This window comes from Hemitrygon akajei, chromosome 6 (assembly GCF_048418815.1).
Source record: "Hemitrygon akajei chromosome 6, sHemAka1.3, whole genome shotgun sequence".
Lineage (NCBI taxonomy): Eukaryota > Metazoa > Chordata > Chondrichthyes > Myliobatiformes > Dasyatidae > Hemitrygon > Hemitrygon akajei.
Genome location: NC_133129.1, coordinates 83,784,832 through 83,806,615, shown reverse-complemented (window position 1 = coordinate 83,806,615; position 21,784 = coordinate 83,784,832). Strand labels below are relative to the sequence as shown.

Sequence of the window (21,784 nt, the reverse complement as noted above, 5' to 3'; positions counted from 1 at the left end):
ACTGTCGCTTTGCCTCATCTCGCTAGACTCTGTGTCTGTCTCCTAAGTAAATATAAGTTCATTTAGGATCTCCCCCATGTCTTTTGGCTCCATGTATAGATTAACATTCTGATCTTCCAGAGGACCAGTTTTGTCCCTTACAGTCCTCTTGCTCTCAGGGTTCATGTCTATAGATCTTTCAAAGTTGCCATGTGATTGATAAGGTGGTTAAGAAGGCAAATGATGTATCAGCGTTCATTAGTTGAGGGATTGAATTCAAGATCTGTGAGGTAATGTTGCAGTTCTATAAAACTGGTTAGGCAACACTTGGAATATTGTGTTCAGTTCTGATTACATCATTATAGGAAAGATGTGGAAGCTTTAGAGAGGGTGCAGAGGAGATTTAATGCCTGGTTTAGAGAGCATGTCTTATGAGGATAGTTTGAGTGAGCCAGTGTTTTCTCTTTAGAGTGAAGCAAGATGAGAGATGACTTGATAGAGGTGTAGAAGATGATAAAGTGAACAGGTAGCGCCTTTTTCCCAGGACGGAAATTGCTAATACAAGAAAGAGTAATTCAAGATTCAAGTTTATTTACTGTGTGTACTTCAAAACATATAGTGAAGTATGTATTTGCATTATCAACTAGTTGGAGGCAGCCCACAAGCATTGCTACACATTCTAATGCCAATATAGCATTCCTACTAAGCTTGCAGAACAACACAGAACACAACAAGCAGAAAAAAACCCAAAACAGCAAACAAGTATAAGGTAGTTAGAGGTAGTTTTTTTTGCAGAGTGGTGGATATATGGAGTGATGGTAGAGGCAGACACATTAGAGCCATTTAAGAGACTTTCAGAGGCATATGGATGATAGAAAAATGGAGGGCTATGTGGGAGGGAAGGGTTAGATTTATCTTGGAGTAGGTTAAAAGGTTGATGCAATATTATGGGCTGACGGGCCTGTACTGTGCTGCACTATTCTGTGTTCAAACAGAAGCAAGCGTCATAGCTTTTCTACTCGTCATTAAAGCTAAAGGTGTAAAGTGTCTAGTCTGTGCACAGTTCTGCTTACCGCATTACAGGAAGAATGTCAAGTCTTTGGAGAGGGTGCAGAAGAGGTTTGCCAGTATGTTGCTTGACTTAGAGGCTGTTGACTGATGGGAAAAGTTGGACAAACTTGAATTGTTTTCTATGGAGTGTTGCAGATTTATGTCTATTCTGATAGAAGTATATAAAATTATGCGAAGCAAAGATTGGTTAGTCAGTCTTTTTCCCCTGGGTTAAATATCATTGCTTTAAGGTGAGAAGGAAATTTTTAAAGGAGATTTATGAGGTGAGTGTGTTACACAGAGATTGCTAGGTGGCTGGAACATGCTGGTGGGGAAATTGGTGGAAGTAGATACAGTAGCAACACCCAAGAGGCATTTAGACAACAGGCAAGGAGTGGAGGTATATAAACCATGTTCAGGCAGCTACAATTAGTTTGAATTATTTGGCACAAACATAGTAAGCTGAAAGGCCTGTTTCTGTGTTATACTTTACTATGTTCTTAAGAAAGAGCCATGTAATTTAATAAAATAAAATTCAAATTCTGTTCTTTTTCCACAGGAGATAGCCCATTCCCAGGTGAAGCAAGAAGCGGTGGTTCTGTATGAAAAACTCCATGAGCTTGAAAGTCACCGTACTCAGATGATTGCAGAAAATAAAAGTATGGGATCTCCACAGGAGGAGAGGGAACGACTACTAAAACAGGTGAAATTGACCTGCTAAGCCAATCAGTTTTTAAAGGTTTCTCCAAGTGCAGTGATTTAAGAAAATGTGTACAATATATGAAAGAAATTAAGGAAGTATGGTTGAAAAGCTATTCAAGTCATTTAGCAGAAGAAAGGTGCATGGTGATGATGGTAGTTCAAAGCTCAAAGCGAATATATTATCAAAGTACATATAAGTCACCATATACAACCCTGAGATTCATTTTTTGTAGGCATACACAGTAAATCCAACAAACACAATGGAATCCATGAAAAACTGTACCCAACAGGATGGATAAACCAACAATATGCAAATACAAAGGAGAAAAATAATAAGAAGAAAATAATATTGAGAACATGAAAGAAGCGTCCTTGAAAGTGAGTGCATAGGTTGTGGGAACAGTTTCGTGGTAGGGTGAGTGGAGTGAAGTTATTCCCTTTAGTTCAAGAGCCTAATGGTTGATGGGTAATAACCTTTCCTGAACCTGGTGGTATGGGTCCCGAGTTTCCTGTACCTTCTTCCTGATGGCAGCAGCAAGAAGAGAACATGGCCTGGGTAATAGGGGTCCTTGATGATGCTTTCCAGTGACACTGATCGGTATAGTTGTGCTCAATGCCGGGGAGAATTTAAACTAATTTTTGGCAGGGGGATGGGAACTGGTATGCTGGGCTAAGGATGGGCGGTTGTTATACAACTAGTTGTGTAATGAGTCTGTGAGGAAGGACAGGCAGATGATAGGGCAAGATTACAGTCAGTGGGGTGGGGTGGCTCTGTTGGTGAAAAAATGAAATGAAATTTTTTGAAAGAGATTACAGAGGATCAAAAGAAATAGAATCCTTGTAGGTAGAGTTCAGAAACTACAACAGTAAAAATACCCTAATGGGAGTTATATACAGGCATCCAAGCAGTAGGCAGAATGTAGGCTACAAATTACAACAGGAGATAGAAAAGGCATGTGAAAAGGGCAATGTTGTAGTAATTATGGGTGATTTCAATATGCCGATAGGTTGGGAAAATCAGGTTTGTGCTGGATCCCAAGAGAGGGAATTTGTAAAATACTTTTAAAGCAGATTGAGGGTGAAACCACAAGGGGAATGGCAATTCTGGATTGGGTGTTACATAAAAAGACTATAAGATATCGAAACAGAAATAGGCTACTCTCCCATCGAGTCTGCACCACCATTTCATCATGGCTGATCCATTTTCCTCTCAGCCCCAATCTTCTGCCTTCTCTCCGTATCCCTTCATGCTCTGACTAATCAAGAATCTATCACCCTCTGCCATAAATGCCCAATTATTTGGCCTCCACAGTATTTCACAGATTCACCACTCTCTGGCTAAAGAAAATCCTTCTTTATTTCCTTTCAAAGTGGACATTCCTCTATTCTGAGGCTATTTGACTGTCCCACCATGGGAAACATCCCTCCACATCTATAGGTTTCAATGAGAGGGCACCCAAAAAGCTGTAAAGAGAGAACAGATGAATTATCAAAGTAAGCTAGCCAACAGTATAAATAGGATACAAAAAGTGTTTTTCATATGCAGTACATAAAGATTAAAAGAGAGTCGACAGTGGATATTGGACAACTGGAAAATGATGTCGGAGAGTTAGTAATGCAGGACAAAGAAATGGCGGATGAACTGTAAAAGTGTTCGTGTCAGTCTTCAGTGTGAAAGCCACTAGCAGAATGCCAGAGATTCGAGAGTGTCTGGAGGCAGAAGTGAGTGTCATTGCTACTACTAAGGAGGAGGTGCTTGGGAAGCTGAAAAGTCCAAAGGTAGATAAGTCACCTGGACCAAATGGACTACACCCCAGGGTTATGAAGGAGGTAGCTGAAGAGATTGTGAAGATATTAGTAATGATCTTTCAGGAATCACTAGATTCTGGAATGGTTCCTGAGGACTGGAAACTTGCAAATGACATTCCACTCTTTAAGAAGGGAGGGAAGCAGAAGAAAGGAATTATAAGCCAGTTAGCCTGACTTCACTGGTTGGAAAGATGTTGGAGTCTTTATTAAGGTTGAGGTTTCAGTGTACTTGGAGGCACATAATAAAATCGAAAAAGAGTCAGCGTGGTTTTCTAAAGTGGAAATCTGACCTGACAAATCTGTTGGAATTCTTTGAGGAAATAACAGGCAGGATAGACAAAGGAAAGTCAGTTGATGTTATATATTTGGATTTTCAAAAGGCCTTTGACAAGGTGCTGTATATGAGGCTGCTTAACAAGATAACAGCCCATGGTATTACAGGAAAGATACTAGAATGGATAGAAGATTGGCTGACAGGCTGCAGGCCTCAAGTGGGAATAAAGGGAGCCTTTACTAGTTGGTTGCTGGTGATTAGTGGTATTCCACAGGGTCTTTTGTGGGACCGCTTCTTTTCACGTTACATGTCAGTGATTCGGAGGAAGGAATTGATGGCTTTGTGGCCAAGTTTATGGATAATACAAAGATAAGTGAAGGGTCAAATTGTGTTGAGGATTGTCTGTAGAAGGATTTAGACTGGGAGAATTGGCAAGGAAGTGTCAGATGGAATATAGTGTAGGGGAAGTACATGGTCATGTACTTTGGGAGAAGGAATGAAGGTGTTGATTAATTTCTAAATAGAGAAAAAATTCAAAATACAGGGGTGCAAAGTGACTTGGGGGTCTCGTGCAGGTGTCCCTTAGGGTTAATTCACAGGTTGAGTAGGTGGTAATGAAAGCAAATGCAATGGTAGTACTCATTTCGAGAGAATTAGAAGGCAAAAGCAAGAATGTAATGCTGAAGCTTTATAGGGCATTCATCACACCGTACATGGAGTATTGTGAGGAGTTTTAGGCATCTTATCTAAGTAAAAGTAGGTGGAGGGGTAGAATTTAGCAGAATGAGGGGATTCTCATTGAAACCTATCAAATGTTGAAAGGCCTTTAGCCAGAGGGTGGTGAATCTGTGGAATTACATTGTCGGGCGCCTTCTTACAGTGAGAGACACAAATCCACAGTGGCTTTTCTCTTATTTTGATGGCTGTATTGGTTACCGGCATAGCTGAAGTGGTCCTTCAAACTGAAGTTCCAAACAAGTCTTTCTTTTAAATGTCTGCACCACGCACTTAGTTTCTGCTAATGGTCGCTGGGATTCCTTTACCTGTTGATGATATTTGGTAATGCTGTTTTTAAGACAATACAATAGTTCAGAATGCTCTCATCCAGGTTATGTACATCGATCTGCTTAAGGGCCGTCCCATTATGATTTCATGTAGGGGCAAGCCAATGGTTCTATTAGCAGTGGCTTGAATAGTCATCAGAACCAAAGGCAGCACCTGTTCCCACTTCAGTTCAGTTTTCTTACACATTTTCCTCAATTTATTTTTAATTGTTCCGATCATCCTTTCCACTAGGAAAGGATGAACGGAACTGATGATGGTAGTTACAGTGGAAATGTTGATCCACCTGTAAGGCTTTTCATACTTCTTCAATTACCTTACCAGTGAAATGGGTACCATTGTCACTAGATAGTTTCCAGGGGATCCCAAATCGCAGGATTATTTCCTGTAACATACATTTTGCTACTGTAACTGCATCATTCTTTCTGCAAGGAAATTCTTCAACCCATCATGAGAACACATCAATAATGACTAATACATACCTATACCCTTTACATTAAGACAATTCAATAAAGTCCTTCTGTATGTGTACAAAGGGGGCCATCTGACAGCAGTGTATGAAACCCCTGTTACTTGTTACTTGCACCAGTATTCCCGGATTCTGTAAGGCACTTATCATACATTATCTACAGATATGTTCTGCAATTTAAGATACTCCAGTGGCATACCAAGTTTGGTTTATTTAATTAATAATTCCCTTCTTGCCTGCATGTGTGAACTTGTGAACTCATCAGGCAATCCACAGTACCAATTTACCTGGGAACACATAATGCTGTACAGCTTTTTCCACTTTACGCTTTTGGTCGATGGAGCAGTGGACTGGTATCCTTGTATGTCCTCCAAAGTGTGAGGTGTCATCAAGGCCAGCTGTGTGGGGCTGCTTGTTTCTGACACAACAAGGGTGGGCGTAATTGCTGCTGCTTTTGCTGTACAAACTGCCACTTTATTATCCTTAGAGACCTCTTAATTATCCTTATTATCCTTAAAGACCACTTTATTATTCTTAGAGACCTGTTTTTACAAAGTCTATGACAACCATGGTACATAGTAGTTGTAAGTACATCTGTAATGGCTTCCATAATGAAATGGCAGACAGACTCAATGGGACAAATGGCCTAATTCTGTTCCTCTGTCTTATGGTCTGTTAATCCCATCATATTTCAAAGTTTCTTTCTCGAGTAATGACTAAGGATAATTTGCTTCCTATCTAATGTGGTTAATGAGGCCAATGAGGGGCCCACAGATTCTGCCACAGTGTAACAGGAGTTGCTCAACAGGGTGAGCCAGTGTCCAGTTATTCAGATGGTACCCTTCTCCTACCAATTAGACTGAGATTCTCTGCACCATCCTGAATGGCCCTTTTCTGATTTGTGCTGAGTTGGACCTGGGTTTTCCCATTTATTTAAGCTGGTGTTTGCATTTCATGTTAAACCATGTGCTACCCTGTAATCAGATCCAGTTGATATGTTTTTCTGTGCCTTTCCTCTTAAAAGCATATAAACTGATCACCCAATTACGGTGCTAGTAAAATATTTCACTTCTATGCACTCTATAGATAAAGTGGAGTGGCCTACTAAAGCCACTGCCTTGAATCTTCAGGTGTCCAGTTTAATCCTGACTTCAGTTGCTGTTCATGTAGAGTTTCCATGTTCTCCCTGTGGCTATTTGAGTTTCCTCTGGGTGTTTTGTATCCTTTTACATGCCAAAGACTTGTTTGTAGGTTAATTGACCATTGTAAATTTACACTAATAAGTAGGTGAATGATAAAAGTCTGGGGAAGGTTGATGAGAATCTGGAGGAGAAAAAAAGATGGGATTTAAATAGCTGGTTGAAGTTTGCTGTTTCTGTACTGTGGTTCTCTATGACTAGTGATGATGTAACATTTCTCAAAGATGTTGTAAAGGCATCCTTGAATCATTTTCTCCACCCATCTGGGGAAAGGAATATATTGTAGCCAGTGAATTTGTAGGTTCCAGCAAATGAATTTAAAAGATTTTGTGGAGATAGAATAGAAGATAGCAAGATGATCTCTACTATACTCTGTAACACTTGCCATAGGTCATCTATTGCTTAGAAGAGTACAAGAAGACACAGGCCACTGGTGTCAGTGGATCATAGACTGGGTTTGATAATAAACTTGAACTTTTATGTCAACACAGGCTCAGTACCATGGAAGGATGAATGGCCTGTTTCCATGCTGCATGACTCTAGTCCCATTAAGTTAATGATAACAAATATCTGTTACTCAACTGTGGTATCACAGTTATAACAAAATATATTGGTTTTTCTGCCATATATTAATAACTTGAGAATTGATCACAGGTAATGATGTGTTTCACTTACTTATTTCTGCATTTCCTAAGACCTTAAAATGCTGGTTTAAAAACCTGTGATGTGTGTAATGAGACAGTAATTGTTAACCAAAGTTAAAGGTTTAAAGCAACACACACAAAATGCTGGAGGAATTCAGCAGATTAGGCAGTGTCTATGGAAATGAATAAACAGATCTGCACTGTACTTTGTGTATTGAAAAACATAAATTAGGAGCAGGAGTCAGTCGTCAGTACTCTTAGGCCTGTTGCAGAAGATCTGACTGTAACCATATAACCATGTAACAATTACAGCACGGAAACAGGCCATCTTGGCCCTTCTAGTCCGTGCCAAACGCTTACTCTCACCTAGACCCACTGGCCTGCACTCAGACCATAACCCTCCATTCCTTTCCTGTCCATATACCTATCCAATTTTACTTTAAATGACAATACCAAACCTGCCTCTACTACTTCTACTGGAAGCTTGTTCCACACAGCTACCACTCTCTGAGTAAAGAAATTCCCCCTCGTGTTACCCTTAAACTTTTGCCCCCTAACTCTCAACTCATGTCCTCTTGTTTGAATCTCCCCTACTCTCAATGGAAAAAGCCTATCCATGTCAACTTGATCTATCCCCCTCATAATTTTAAATACCTCTATCAAGTCCCCCCTCAACTGCCTATGCTCCAAAGAATAAAGACCTAACTTGTTCAACCTTTCCCTGTAACTTAGGTGCTGAAATCCAGGTAACATTCTAGTAAATCTCCTCTGTACTTTCTCTATTTTGTTAATAACTTTCCTATAATTCGGTGACCAGAATTGTACACAATACTCCAAATTTGGCCTCACCAATGCCTTGTACAATTTTAACATTACATCCCAACTCCTATACTCAATGCTCTGATTTATAAAGGCCAGCATACCAAAAGCTTTCTTCACCACCCTATCCACATGAGATTTCACCTTCAGGGAACTATGCACCATTATTCCTAGATCACTCTGTTCTACTGCATTCTTCAATGCCCTACCATTTACCATGTATGTCCTATTTGGATTATTCCTACCAAAATGTAGCGCCTCACACTTATCAGCATTAAACTCCATCCATCTGCCATCGTTCAGCCCGCTCTTCTATCTGGCCTAAATCTCTCTGCAAGGTTTGAAAACCTACTTCATTATCCACAACGCCACCTACCTTAGTATCATCTGCATACTTAGTAATCCAGTTTACCACCCCATCATCCAGATCATTAATGTATATAACAAACAACATTGGACCCAGTTGCACAGATCCCTGAGGCACACCACTAGTCACTGGCCTCCAACCTGACAAACAGTTATCCACCACTACTCTCTGGCAGCTCTCATCCAGCCACTGTTGAATCCATTTTACTACTTCAATATTAATACCTAACGATTGAACCTTCCTAACTAACCTTCCATGCAGAACCTTGTCAAAGGCCTTACTGAAGTCCATACAGGCAGCATCCACTGCTTTACCCTCGTCAACTTTCCTCATAACCTCTTCAAAAAATTCAATAAGATTTGTCAAACATGACCTTCCATGCACAAATTCATGCTGACTATTCCTAATCAGACCCTGTCTATCCAGATAATTATATATACCATCTCTAAGAATACTTTCCATTAATTTACCCACCACTGACGTCAAACTGACAGGCCTATAATTGCTAGGTTTACTCTTAGAACCTTTTTTAAACAATGGAACCACATGAGCAATACACCAATCCTCTGGCACCATCCCCGTTTCTAACCTCAATAATGTGTTTCCTTTGATCTATTGTAATCTTTTGACCCCTTAGTTATCAAATATTTATGTATCTCTGCCATTAAAATATTGAAAAATTCTGCTTCCTTAACCTTTTAAAGAAGAGTTTTAAAGGTACATGATTTTCTGAGAAAATAAGAGTTTATTTATTTATTGAGATACAGGTCGGAATATGCCCTTCAAACTGTGCCATCCAGCAACCCTCAATTTAATATTAACCTAATCATGGAGCAATTTACAATGACCATTTAGCCTACTTGCCTGTTTGTCTTTGGACTGGGGGAAGTACCTAGTGAAAACCCACGCATTCCTTATGGATGACATAAAAACATAGAAAGCCTACACCACAATACAGGCCCTTCGGCCCACAATGCTGTGCCAAACATGTACTTGCATACATGTTGGAATGATGTTGGAATTGAACTCCAAACTCTGATGTCCCGAGCTGTAATAGTGTTACGCTTTCATGATAAGTATCCAAGCCCATATCTTTAAACAGATTTCAAACAAGAGAAAATCTGCAGATGCTGGAAATCCAAGCAACACACACAAAATGCTGAGGAACTCAGCAGGCCAGGCAGCATCTATGGAAAAAAAGTACAGTCAATGTTTCAGGCCGAAACCCTTCGGCAGGACTGGAGAAAAAAAACTGAGGAGTAGATTTGAAAGGTGGGGGGAAGGGAGAGAGAAATCAGGTGATAGCTGAAACTTGGAGGGGGAGGGATGAAGCAAAGAACTAGGAAGTTGATTGGTGAACGAGTCAGAAGGCCATGGAAGAAAGAGAAGGGGGGAGGGAGGAGCAGTAGAGGGAGACAATAGACGGGCAAGGAGATAACATGAGAGAGGGAAAAGGGGATGGGAAATGATGAACGGGTGGTGAGCGGGAGGCATTACTGGAAGTTTGAGAACTCTTTTGTTCATGCCATCAAATTGGAGACTACCCAAACAGAATATAAGGTGTTGTTCCTCCAACCTAAATGTGGCCTTATCATGACAGTGGAGGAGGTCATGGATGGACATATCGGAATGGGAATGGGAAGTGGAATTAAAATGGGTGGCCAATCTCCCAATCTACGTCAGGTCTCGCCAGTGTAGAGGAGGCTGCATCGGGAGCACTGAACACAGTATATAACCCCAACAGACTCACAGGTGAAGTGTCGCCTCACTTGGAAAGACTGTTTGGGGCCCTGAATGGTAGTGAGGGAGGAGGTGTAGAGGCAGGTGTAACATTTGTTCCGCTTGCAAGGATAAACGCCAGGAGGGAGATCAGTGGGGAAGGATGAATGGACGGTGAGTTGCGTAGGGAACGATCCCTGTGGAAAGCAGAATGTGGGGAGGGAGGGGAAAGAAAAGTGTTTGGTGGTGGGATCCAGTTGAAGGTTGCGGAAGTTTCGGAGAATAATGTGCTGCACATGGAGGCTGTTGGGGTGGTAGGTGAGGACAAGAGGAACCCTATCCTTGGTAGGGTGGCGGGAAGATAGGGTAAGAAGAAACATGCGTGAAATAGAAGAGATGCGGTTGAGGGCAGCGTTGATGGTGGAGAAAGTGAAACCCCTTTAAACAGATCTCTAGTTTAAATTCCCCTATAAGGAGAAATGTTCCCTCATCTCTACCCTGTCAAGAGACTTGAGGATTGTATACTACATGTCCCTATCACATCTCTTCATTTTTCTAAACCAGTGAACTTTGGTGAAGCTGTCATAAGAATAAACATTCTATCATGTATAACTATAATCCAGCATTTCAGCATTGTACCAAAGAGGACTCATTTTTTGCTATGTGATGCTATGCAAATCATACAAATCAGCTAAACTGCTTCATTCTCCTCAGTACTTCATGGTTATTAGCTGTTGCACTTTTGCTGTCTTTACCTTTTCCAAAGATATTTCACTGTCAAATCTTGTCCATCTTATTACTTACTTCAATGGAGCTTTCTTTCAGATAGTGTTATTACTTGTAATTTTGTTCCCTGCCCTGACATTGTACTCTATAATGCAGAATTAATTATCGTAATGTAGTTAAAATTCTTCATATGCAGCTCTCAATCTTTATTTATGCCAGTACTTAATGTAACAGTAATGGTTTTTGAAAGATTTGAAAATGTCCTTTTTAATTGTGTCATAGAGTAGCACAGCATGGAAACATATTCTTCAACACACCATGTCCATGTCAATCTTTGTGTCCCATCAGTACTAATCAATTCAATAAAACCCAATAGCCATTGAAGCTGATAGTCCCCTGTATTCCTGAAACTCAGTTTTTCTTGCTTTTAACAGGTTAAAGAAGATAACCAGGAAATAGCCAGCATGGAAAGACAGTAAGAAAGAAATTTAAATATTATCTCCAATAATTTTACTGTGTTGATTTTACTTCTATTATATTTAATTTTAATTTTTTGTGTGATAATGTTGGGGTCAGTTGTGGCACTAAAATTAATAATATTCATCATTCAGCGTTCTTCTGCCTCGCTACAGACTTTGCACCGGCTCATACTCAGCTGTAAGTGCTTTGCATGCTCATCTTGTTGCAGTCTTTATAGTGTTCATCACTTAGCAATGCTGTTAAGCATGTATATTTACTGTTTCTGGCCCAGAATTAAAAAGATGCCGTGGCTAGAGTGGAAATATGATCAGTATTCTTTATCAACGTTGCCATCAGGTTTTTCTTAATGATGATATTTATTTTTTAAAATGTAATTTTTTCATTAAATTATTAGGAAAAGTATAATTAATTCCAGTTGATCCATTCTTTTACAATTTTGTCAATCTTTCTGTCTGACATGTAGTTCAGCTCACTCCATAGATGCTGTATGATCTACTTACTCTCTCCATTATTTTCTAAATGAAATACCCTACAGCATTAGCAGTAAAAATCCTAACCAGGGCATTACATTAATATTACAAAAGAGGAGCTTTTAGCAGGCTTCAAGGGCATAAAGGTTGATAAAACAATCAGGGCCTGAGCAAGTATATCTGAGGAAATTGTGGGAAGGTAAGGAAGAGTTTGCTGGTCACCAACAGATACTTCAGTGTCACAAGTGAGTAATCATAAAATTGGATCTGTCAATCTCTGCCTTAAATATACAAAAAAACTTGTCTTCCACAGCTGCCTGTTGCAAAGAATTCCCCAAATTCACCACTCTGGCTAAAGAAATTCCTCCTCATCTCCATTCTAAAAGGATGCCCCTCTCTTCTGAGGCTGGGTTCTCTGGTCTTAGACTCTCCACCACATGAAAGCTTTTCGATAGTTTTCAATAGGTCCCCCCTCATTCTTCTGAATCCTAGTGAATACAGGCCCAGAGCCATCAAACACTCTTCATATGACAAGCTATTCAATCCTGGAATCATTTTTGTGAACCTCCTTTGATGCAACTTCAGTGCTTCCTTTCTAAGCAGCCCAAACCAGCTCACAAAACTTCAAGTGAGTTCTCACCAGTGCTTCATAAAGTCTCAACATTACATCCTTGGTTTTATATTCTAATCCTGTTGAAATGAATGCTAACATTGCATTTGCCTTTCACACCAGACTCAACCTGCAAATTAATTATTAAGGAATCCTGCACAAGGACTCCCAGCTCCATTTGCACCTGAGTTTTTTGTATTTTCTCTCTATTTATAAAACAGACAACTCTTTGATTTCTTCTTACCAAAATGCATGACTGTACTCTTCCTGAAACTGTATTCCATCTGTTATTTCTTTGCCCATACTTTTAATCTGTCTATGTCTTTCTGTAGTCTCTCTAATTCCTCAAACTACCTGCCCCTCCACCTATCTTTATATCGTCTGTAAACTTTGCAACAAAGCCATCAATTTCATCATCCAAATCATTGGCATAAAAATAATTGGTCCCAACACATACCCCTGTGAACACCACTAGTCACTAGTAGCCAGCCAGAAAAGGCTCCTTTAATTCCCACTCTTTGCCCCCTGCCACTGCTTTATCCAGACTAGAATCTTCCCAGTAATACCATGGGCTTGTAGCTTGTTAAGCAGCCTCAAGTGTGGCACCTTGTCAAAGGCTTTCTGAAAATCCAAGTACATAACATCAACTGATTCTCCTTTGTCTATCCTGCTTGTTATTTCTTCAAAGAATTCCAACAGATTTGTCAAGCAAGATTTTCCCTAGAAAAAACTATGCTGACTATGGCCTATTTTATTCTGTGTCTCTAAGTACCCAAGATCTTATCCTCCAATCAACTCCAACATTTTACCAAACACTGAGGTCAGACTAACTGGCCTATAGTTTCCTTTCTTCTGCCTCTTTCCCTTCTTGAAGAGTGGAGTGACATTCGCAATTTTCCAGTTTCTGGAACCATTCCAGAATCTAGTGATTCTTGAAAGATTATTACTAATGCCTCCATGATCTTTCCAGACACTTCTTTTTGAACTCTGGGATGCACACTGTCTGGTCCAGATGACATATCTACCTTCAGACCTCTCCGTTTCCCAAGCACCTTCTCTCTTATTATGGTAATTTCGTACACTTCATGGCCCTTGACACCTGGAACATCCACCATACTGCCAGTGTCTTCCACAGTGAAGACTGATGCAAAATACTTATTCAGTTTGTTCGCTATTTCATTGTCCCCATTATTATATGCATCATTAAGCAGCAGTCCTATAATGCTTATAAAAAGTATTCACCTCTTCCCCTCCCGGAAGTTTTCATGTTTTATTGTTTTACAACATTGAATCACAGTGGATTTAATTTGGCTTTGACATACCATCCTGCTTTCTCGTTTGTGGCCACAGACTTTCCCTTCTGTTCCGCTAACTATTGAGTTACCTATAACTACCGCACTGCTCGACTTTACTCTTCCCTGTTGAGCCTCAGAGCTAGCCACTGTGCCACCTGCCTGGCTGCTGCTGCCATGCTTTGGTGGGTCATCCACCCAGCAGTATACTTGTTGCTGAAGAGAATGGCCACAGGGGAACCCTACACTGATTTTTTAATCCCATTATCACTCCTGATATTACCATTCTACTGTCCAAAGGCTGTATTCTGGGTGTGACCACCTCTTCAAATGTCTTCAGCCTCCTGAATGATCCTGAGTACATCCAACTTCTGCTTCAACTCCTTTCCATTCAGGTAGACTTCCCCAATCAACTTCTGCTAGAACCTACCTAATTCCCTCAAAATTAGCCCTACTGCAACATAGGATGCTATCTGTCTAATCTTTAAGAAGCTTTTAGTTAGACACATGAATATTCAGGGTAGACGAATACTGTATAGAACATATGCAGGGAGAAGAGACTTAGTTTAATTTTACATCATGTATTGTATCAGTTAGTGTATCTGAAAGTCTCTTGAAAATCACAGTCGTGAATACTTCCATTACCACCCTAACGGTGTGTTCCAAGTAGCCAATACTCTGTTTAAAATGCTTGCCCCACACATGCCCTTTTAACTTGCCTTTTCACACCTTAAAGCATGCCTTCTATTATTCAGATGTTGTTGAGACCTCTGACAAAGTCAGGAGGCAAAAGGCTGAGCGATGGTGGGACTAATGTTCTGAGTTCAAAGGTTTCGAAGTTTCAAAGATAATATTTAATGTCAGAGAAATGTATACAACATACATCCTGAAATGCTTTTTCTTCATAACCATTCACGAAAAACAGAGAAGTGCCCACAAAGAATGAATGACAGTTAAATGTTAGCACCCCAAAGTCCCCCCACAGCTCCCCTCCCTCCCGTGCGTATGCGGCAGCAAGCAATGATCCCCCCTCCCCCACTTTTTAAAAAAGGAGGGAGAGAGAAACCAGGGAATTATAGACCGGTTAGTCTGACATCGGTGGTGGGGAAAATGCTAGAGTTATCAAAGATGTGATAACAGCACATTTGGAAAGAGGTAAAATCATTGGACAAAGTCAGCATGGATTTATGAAAGGAAAATCATGTCTGATGAATCTTATAGAATTTTTTGAAGATGTAACTAGTAGAGTGGATAGTGGAGAGCCAGTGGATGTGGTATATTTAGATTTTCAAAAGGCTTTTGACAAGGTCCCACACAGGAGATTAGTGTGCAAACTTAAAGCACACGGTATTGGGGGTATGGTATTGATGTGGATAGAGAATTGGTTGGCAGACAGGAAGCAAAGAGTGGAAGTAAACGGGACCTTTTCAGAATGGGAGGCAGTGACTAGTGGGGTACTGCAAGGCTCAGTGCTGGGACTCCAGTTGTTTACAATATACCGTAGATTCCGGACTACAGAGCGCACCTGATTAAAAGCCGCTGGCTCTAATTTTAGAAAGAAAATCAATTTTTTACTTGTACAGGCCACACCGGATTTTAGGCCGCACCGGATTTTAGGCCGCACTGGATTTTCAGCCACACCGGATTTTCGGCCGCAGGTGTCCCACGTTGTAATATGAGATATTTACACAGAAAGATATTACACGTGAGGATTTTTTAACTTTTAATTAAATCCATATGGTAACATAAACAAATACATATTGCAAATGCTTTTTTTCGAACCGTGCCTGTAACGCAGCTACTTTTAAATATACGTTGCGTATACTTTTTTACTGAACAACATTCCAATATCTCCTAACGACTGGTAAAAAATATATATACTGCAGCCTACCAGGAAAAGTTATTGATCGCCTTTAACTTAAAAGCAGCATTCGCTCAGATCTAATGCCGCTCCGCCGCTCGCCCCCCGCCGTCCCGTTTATCGCAAACGGCATTTTTCCCACAAGACGCAGCGAAACCGGGTGTGACGTCATAGCATCCCGCGATGTAGTACAGAAAACAAATATAGTTAAAACACTTCTAACTTTAACTAGAAAATGAATTACTAAGCGAAAATATTATAAACTAAATAACTGCCATAAAGGCAGCACAATGCTTTTCTTCGAGTGTTTTCCATGTTGATGAGGGTGAGTACAAATGACTGATTTACAATAATTTAATTGTGAAAGTGCGCTTGATTTATCATACAATTTCATTGGACCTCTGTGAACTACTCATCAATTTTATTGGTTTACTGTTACGAGGCAAAATGTTTTTGGCGGCATGAAAAAAATCATGCATTAGCCGCACCGTATTAAAGGCCGCAGTGTTCAAAGCTGTTCAAAATGTGGGAAAAAAGTAGCGGCTTATAATCCGACATCTACGGTATATTAATGATTTAGATGAGGGAATTAAATGCAGCATCTCCAAGTTTGCGGATGACACGAAGCTGGGCGGCAGTGTTAGCTGTGAGGAGGATGCTAAGAGGATGCAGGGTGACTTGGATAGGTTAGGTGAGTGGGTAAATTCATGGTAGATGCAATTTAATGTGGATAAATGTGAGGTTGTCCACTTTGGTTGCAAGAACAGGAAAACAGATTATTATCTGAACGGTGGCCGATTAGAAAAAGGGGAGATGCAACGAGACCTGGGTGTCATTGTACACCAGTCATTGAAAGTGGGCATGCAGGTACAGCAGGCGGTGAAAAAGGCAAATGGTATGTTGGCATTCATAGCAAAAGGATTTGAGTACAGGAGCAGGGTGATTCTACTGCAGTTGTACAAGGCCTTGGTGAGACTGCACCTAGAATATTGTGTGCAGTTTTGGTCCCCTAATCTGAGGAGAGACTTTCTTGCCATAGAGGGAGTACAGAGAAGGTTCACCAGATTGATTCCTGGGATGGCAGGACTTTCATATGAAGAAAGACTGGATCGACTAGGCTTATACTCACTGGAATTTAGAAGATTGAGGGGGGATCTTATTGAAACGTATAAAATTCTAAAGGCTAGATGCAGGAAGATTGTTTCCGATGCTGGGGAAGTCCAGAACGAGGGGGTCACAGTTTAAGGATAAAGGTGAAGCCTTTTAGGACCGATATGAGGAAAAACTTCTTCACACAGAGAGTGGTGAATCTGTGGAATTCTCTGCCACAGGAAACAGTTGAGGCCGGTTCATTGGCTATATTTAAGAGGAAGTTAGATATGGCCCTTGTGACTAAGGGGATCGGGGGTATGGAGAAAAAGCAGGTACAGGGTTCTGAGTTGGATGATCAGCCATGATCATACTGAATGGCGGTGCAGGCTCAAAGGGCCGAATGGCCTACTCCTGCACCTATTTTCTATGTTTCTAACCACCGAGCACTCAAGCGTGGGAAAGACACAGACTTGCAGTACTCTAAAAACTGCATGTTCACCCTGTATTCAACATACCACAGGCTCTCTCTCTCCCTAATAAGGGAGAAAAAGAGGTATCTCGGTTTCACAGCAAGAGAGGAGACACAACAAACAACTTGCTGGCTTACGATGTTAAAAGTCTGTTGCGTCGCATTTTTTGAGCTCTGTGCCCAAAGATCTCGGGTCTCTGGACACACAGCCTTAGATCTGCCATCTCCCATGACACACTGATCTCTTGCCCGGACACTGACCTCTGAACCACCTGTCTCCAGAGCCCCGAGATCCTAGGCCTCCAAAGGCGAGCTGTGCTCTTAGGTTGCGCCCTTGGCGTGCCAAGTAACGGCCAGTCATGAAACCCCGAGAGTGGCTCACATTCCCACAAAGAACCATAGTCAGCATGTAACTCCAGGCCAGGATCTTCAAAAGAACGCTGAAAGGGAAAAATAAAGATATTAAAGATGGAAAGAGAGCTGTTTCTGAAAATGCAAGCAAAGGAGTTGCCATTAGTTGGCACCCCAAAAGAGGTCCCAATGATGCAGAAATCTGAATCCCTGCTCCCTGCTCCAATCCCTCAGCCACGCATTTATCCTCCACCTCATCCTATTCCTATTCTCACTGTCGCATGACACAGGCAGTAATCCCGAGATTACTACCTTTGCAGTCCTGCTTCTCAACTTCCTTCCTAACTCCCTGTAGTCTTTTTTCAGGACCTCTTCCCTTTTCCTACCTATGTACCACGACCTCTGGCTGTTCTCCCTCCCACTGCAGGATATCTTGGACGATACTTGAAGAGCAGTTTGAACAATGCCTAATGAAGCTTCAGCATTACATCCTTGCTTTTATATCAGTTCTCTTGAATCGAATGCTGACATTTGTTTTCCATGTTACCAACTCAACTTGCAATTTAACATTTGGGCAATCCTGCACAAGGACTCTCAAGTATTTTTGCCCCTGTGATTTCTGAATTTTCAACCCGTTTTAAGAAATTAGTCTATGCCTTTTATTCCTTATACCAATGTGCATGACAATATACTGCATGCCTGTGTTTTATTTGCAACTTCTTTTCCCATTCTAACCTGTGTAAAATGTTCTGCAGACTCCCTGCTTCCTCAACACTACCTGCTCCTCCACCTATCTTTTCATTGTCCACAGACTTTGCTACAAAACCATCAATTCCTTTGTCCAAATCATTGACATATAATGAAAAAAGAAGTGATCCCAAAACTGACCCCCTACAGAACATAATTAGTCACTAGCAGCCAACCAGAAAAGATCACCTTTATTCCCAATCTTTGCTTCCTGCTAGTTAGCCTATCTTCTATCCATTAATACCACGTACTCTTACCTTGTTAAGCAGCCTCATGCTAGTATCTTGTCAGAGACTTACTGAAAATCCAGATAAAGAACATCCAGTGACTCTCCTTTGTCTATTCTACCTGATTTTCCTCAAATAATTCTAACAGATTTTTCAAATAAGATTGCCCCTTAAGGAAACCATATTGACTTAGTGTTTTTTTTAATCATGTTTCTCCATATACTCTGAAACCTTAATAATGGACTGAACAGCTCCCCAAATCACTGACGTCAAACTATCTGCCCTAAAATTTCCTGTATTCGTCTTCCTTTCTTTTTAAAGAGTTGAGTGACATCTGCAATTCTCCAGTCCTGTACAACCATTCTTTCATAACGCTGGTGTGTAGTCCATCTAGTCCAGATGACTTAGCTACCTTCAGACCTTTAAACTTCCTTAGCATCTTCACCTTAAAAATAGCAACTACAATCAATTCTGTCCCCTGACACTCTTGAATTTCTGGCATACAGCTAGTGTCCAGAGTGAAAACTTGATGCAAGATAATTAATGAGTTTGTCTGCCATTTCTTTGACTTTCATTACTATCTCTGGAGCTAATGTTGACTAGCTTACCTTCATGTTTCATTTTTTTCTCCTTATTGCTTTTTTAAAGTTGCTTTATGTTGGTTTTTAAAAGTTTCACCATACTCTAGCTATGCTATATCCCCTATCTTTAGCTCTTATGCTGTCTTTGACTTCACTAGTCAGCCACATTTGTTTGTTATCCTCCCTTTAGAATATTTTTTCTTCTTTAGTTTGTATCTATCCTGTGCCTTCAGAATTGCTCCCAGAAACTCCAGCCATTTCTATTTTGCTGTCATCCCAACTTTCTCCCCAAACAGTATCCAAAACAGCATACTATTTATTGAGGGCAGTGGCTGTGGGGGTACTCTGCAATGTCTGCCTATTCCCTTTTCCTCTCCAAAGAGCTGATTACTGACTTCAGGTGGAGGAAACCAGACATCCATGAGCCACTCCTCATCGGGGAATCAGAGGTGGGAGAGGTCACAAGAGTATCTGTCCTGGGTCCAGCATGTACTGCCATTATGAAGATAGCATGGCAGCTCTTCTACTTTCTTATGTTTGTGAAAATTTGGCATGTCATCTAAAACTTTGCTAAACTTAAAGAATTATGGTGGATATTATATTGACTGGCTGCAACACAGCCTAGTATGGAAACACCGCTGCTCTTGAAAGGAAATCATACAAGAAGTAGTGAATATGTAGTGAATTCATCACATGTAAAGCCTTCATGGAGTGCTGTCGCTGGAAAGCAGCATCCATCATCAAGGGCCCCCACAATCCAGTTGATACTCTCTTCTTGCTATCATCAGGAAGGTAGTACAGGGGCCTCAGGACCCACACCACTAGGTTCAGGAACAAGTATTACCCTTCAACCATCAGACTCTTGAACCAGAGGGAATAATTTCACTCAACTTCGCTTGTCTCTGTACTGTTCCCAAGAACACTTCATCTCATATTCTCAATATGTATTGTCTATTTATTTATTATTATTATTTCTTTTTCTTTTTGTATTTGTTCAGTTTGTTGTCTTTTCAACATTGGTTTGTCCTTCGGGTGACTACCTGTCACATCCGCATTCTCCCATATGACCTCAGGGCCATCCAGCTGCAACTCCAAAGGGACATAGATAAAGTGAATATCTCCGTGTTTTTCTCAGCTGAGCTGTTTATGCAATTGAATGTGATGCAATGATATTTAAACACCTCATTTCTGACTTGTGATGGATGGAAGTTCACCGTTGAAGTGACTGAAGATGGTTAGAACTAGAACGCTGCCTTGAGAAAGTCAGACAGGTTTTCCAGAGCTTCTTGTTGCTATTCATGGTTGAATGCTTTCATTGATAGCCAATTTATCCAAACCTCTGAAATTCAGTACTTTACTCCATGAGTCAGCCAAGGCTGTTTTGAAGGCTTAGAGGCAAATAAATGTCATAAGAGCATCTGGAATTAGATATGTGTTATTTGATAATATCTGATAACTCTTGATGACACCTTTCACTTTTTGAATTCTGTTCATTTACAGTATATGATCTAAATGCTTCTGACATTTGCATCTAGGTTTGATATGCATGCCTTTGCTAATTTAATATACTAATAATGACCATGAATATTTAATTCTAGACTTATGGAGATGAGGGAGAAAGTGAGTCATGTAACTGAAGAGATTCGGCAACTTGATATGGATTTGGAGGAACACCAAGGTGGGTTACTTTAAACCAAATTGGGCTACTTCTGGCAAATGCTACTTGAGTGTTCATTATGTGATCTCATAGGTAACATTGTATGCATTTGGTTTAACAAATGCACCTATGAGACCTGGTCATTCAAAAACATGACACAGAGTAATATCTAGCTATAAAGTTTCTCTCACTCTTCTCTGAACCTATTTTCCTGTTATGTTTTTGTTTTTGTTAAGTGAATCTCTTTCAGATCTCTGGAGTTATTTTGGAAGTACAATAATGTAGTGGAACTTACATTTAAGTACATGAGTCACAGAGTCAGAGACAGATTTCAGTCCAACTTGTCCATGCCAATGAAGTTGCCTACCAGAGTTTGTCCTATTTGCTTACATTTGGCCAATATTATGGATTTGTAGATTAATAAAGCACAGAAACAGGCCTTCGGCCCAACCCATCCATGCCGATCAAGATGCCTACCTAAACGAATCCCATTTGCCCACTTTTGACTCTTATTGTTTTAAACTTTTTCTATCTATGTACCTGTCCAAATAGCTTTTAAATATTGTTATTGTACTTGCCTCCCTCTGGCAGTTTGTTGCATATAAATATCAACCTCTGCATGTTGATGTTGTTCCTTAGCTTCCTTTTAAATTTTTCCCCTCTCATCTTAAACCTAATCTTTCTAGTTTTATTTCACCCCCTCTATGCCTTTCATGATCTTATGCACTTCAATAAATCTCATGTGCTCCAAAGAATAGAGTTCAAGGCCTTATCACACTATTCCTTGAGCCCTGGCAAAATTCTCATTAATCTTCTTTGCAGTCTTTCCTTCTTACTTAGATCTTTGACAGGCTAAGCAGAATCATACAAAATACCTCATAACAACTCATACAATTGCAACATAATGTCCAATGTTAATGTCATAATCTTTATTGTTCTGACTGATGAAAGCCAACATGCCGAATTCCTTCTTCACCACCCTATATACATCATTCAGGGAACTATGTACTTGTATTCCTAGTCTCTTTGTTCAATAACATAGAAACATAAAACACCTACAGCACAATACAAGCCCTTCGGGCCACAAAGCTGTGCCAAACATGTCATTACCTAGGGTTACCCATAGCC

The 21,784-nt window shown here is 40.4% G+C and overlaps 1 protein-coding gene across 2 annotated transcripts in view; it reads left to right on the top strand.

The window, feature by feature from the left end:
• Positions 1-21,784, top strand: part of ift74 (intraflagellar transport 74) — a 242,813-nt gene that overhangs the window by 125,395 nt on the left and 95,634 nt on the right. For both annotated transcript variants that reach the window (XM_073048695.1, XM_073048694.1), the window contains exons 10-12: positions 1,589-1,732; positions 11,254-11,294; positions 20,598-20,677. In XM_073048695.1, coding sequence (XP_072904796.1) covers positions 1,589-1,732; positions 11,254-11,294; positions 20,598-20,677 — 265 coding nt within the window. The remainder of the gene's footprint in view (positions 1-1,588; positions 1,733-11,253; positions 11,295-20,597; positions 20,678-21,784) is intronic.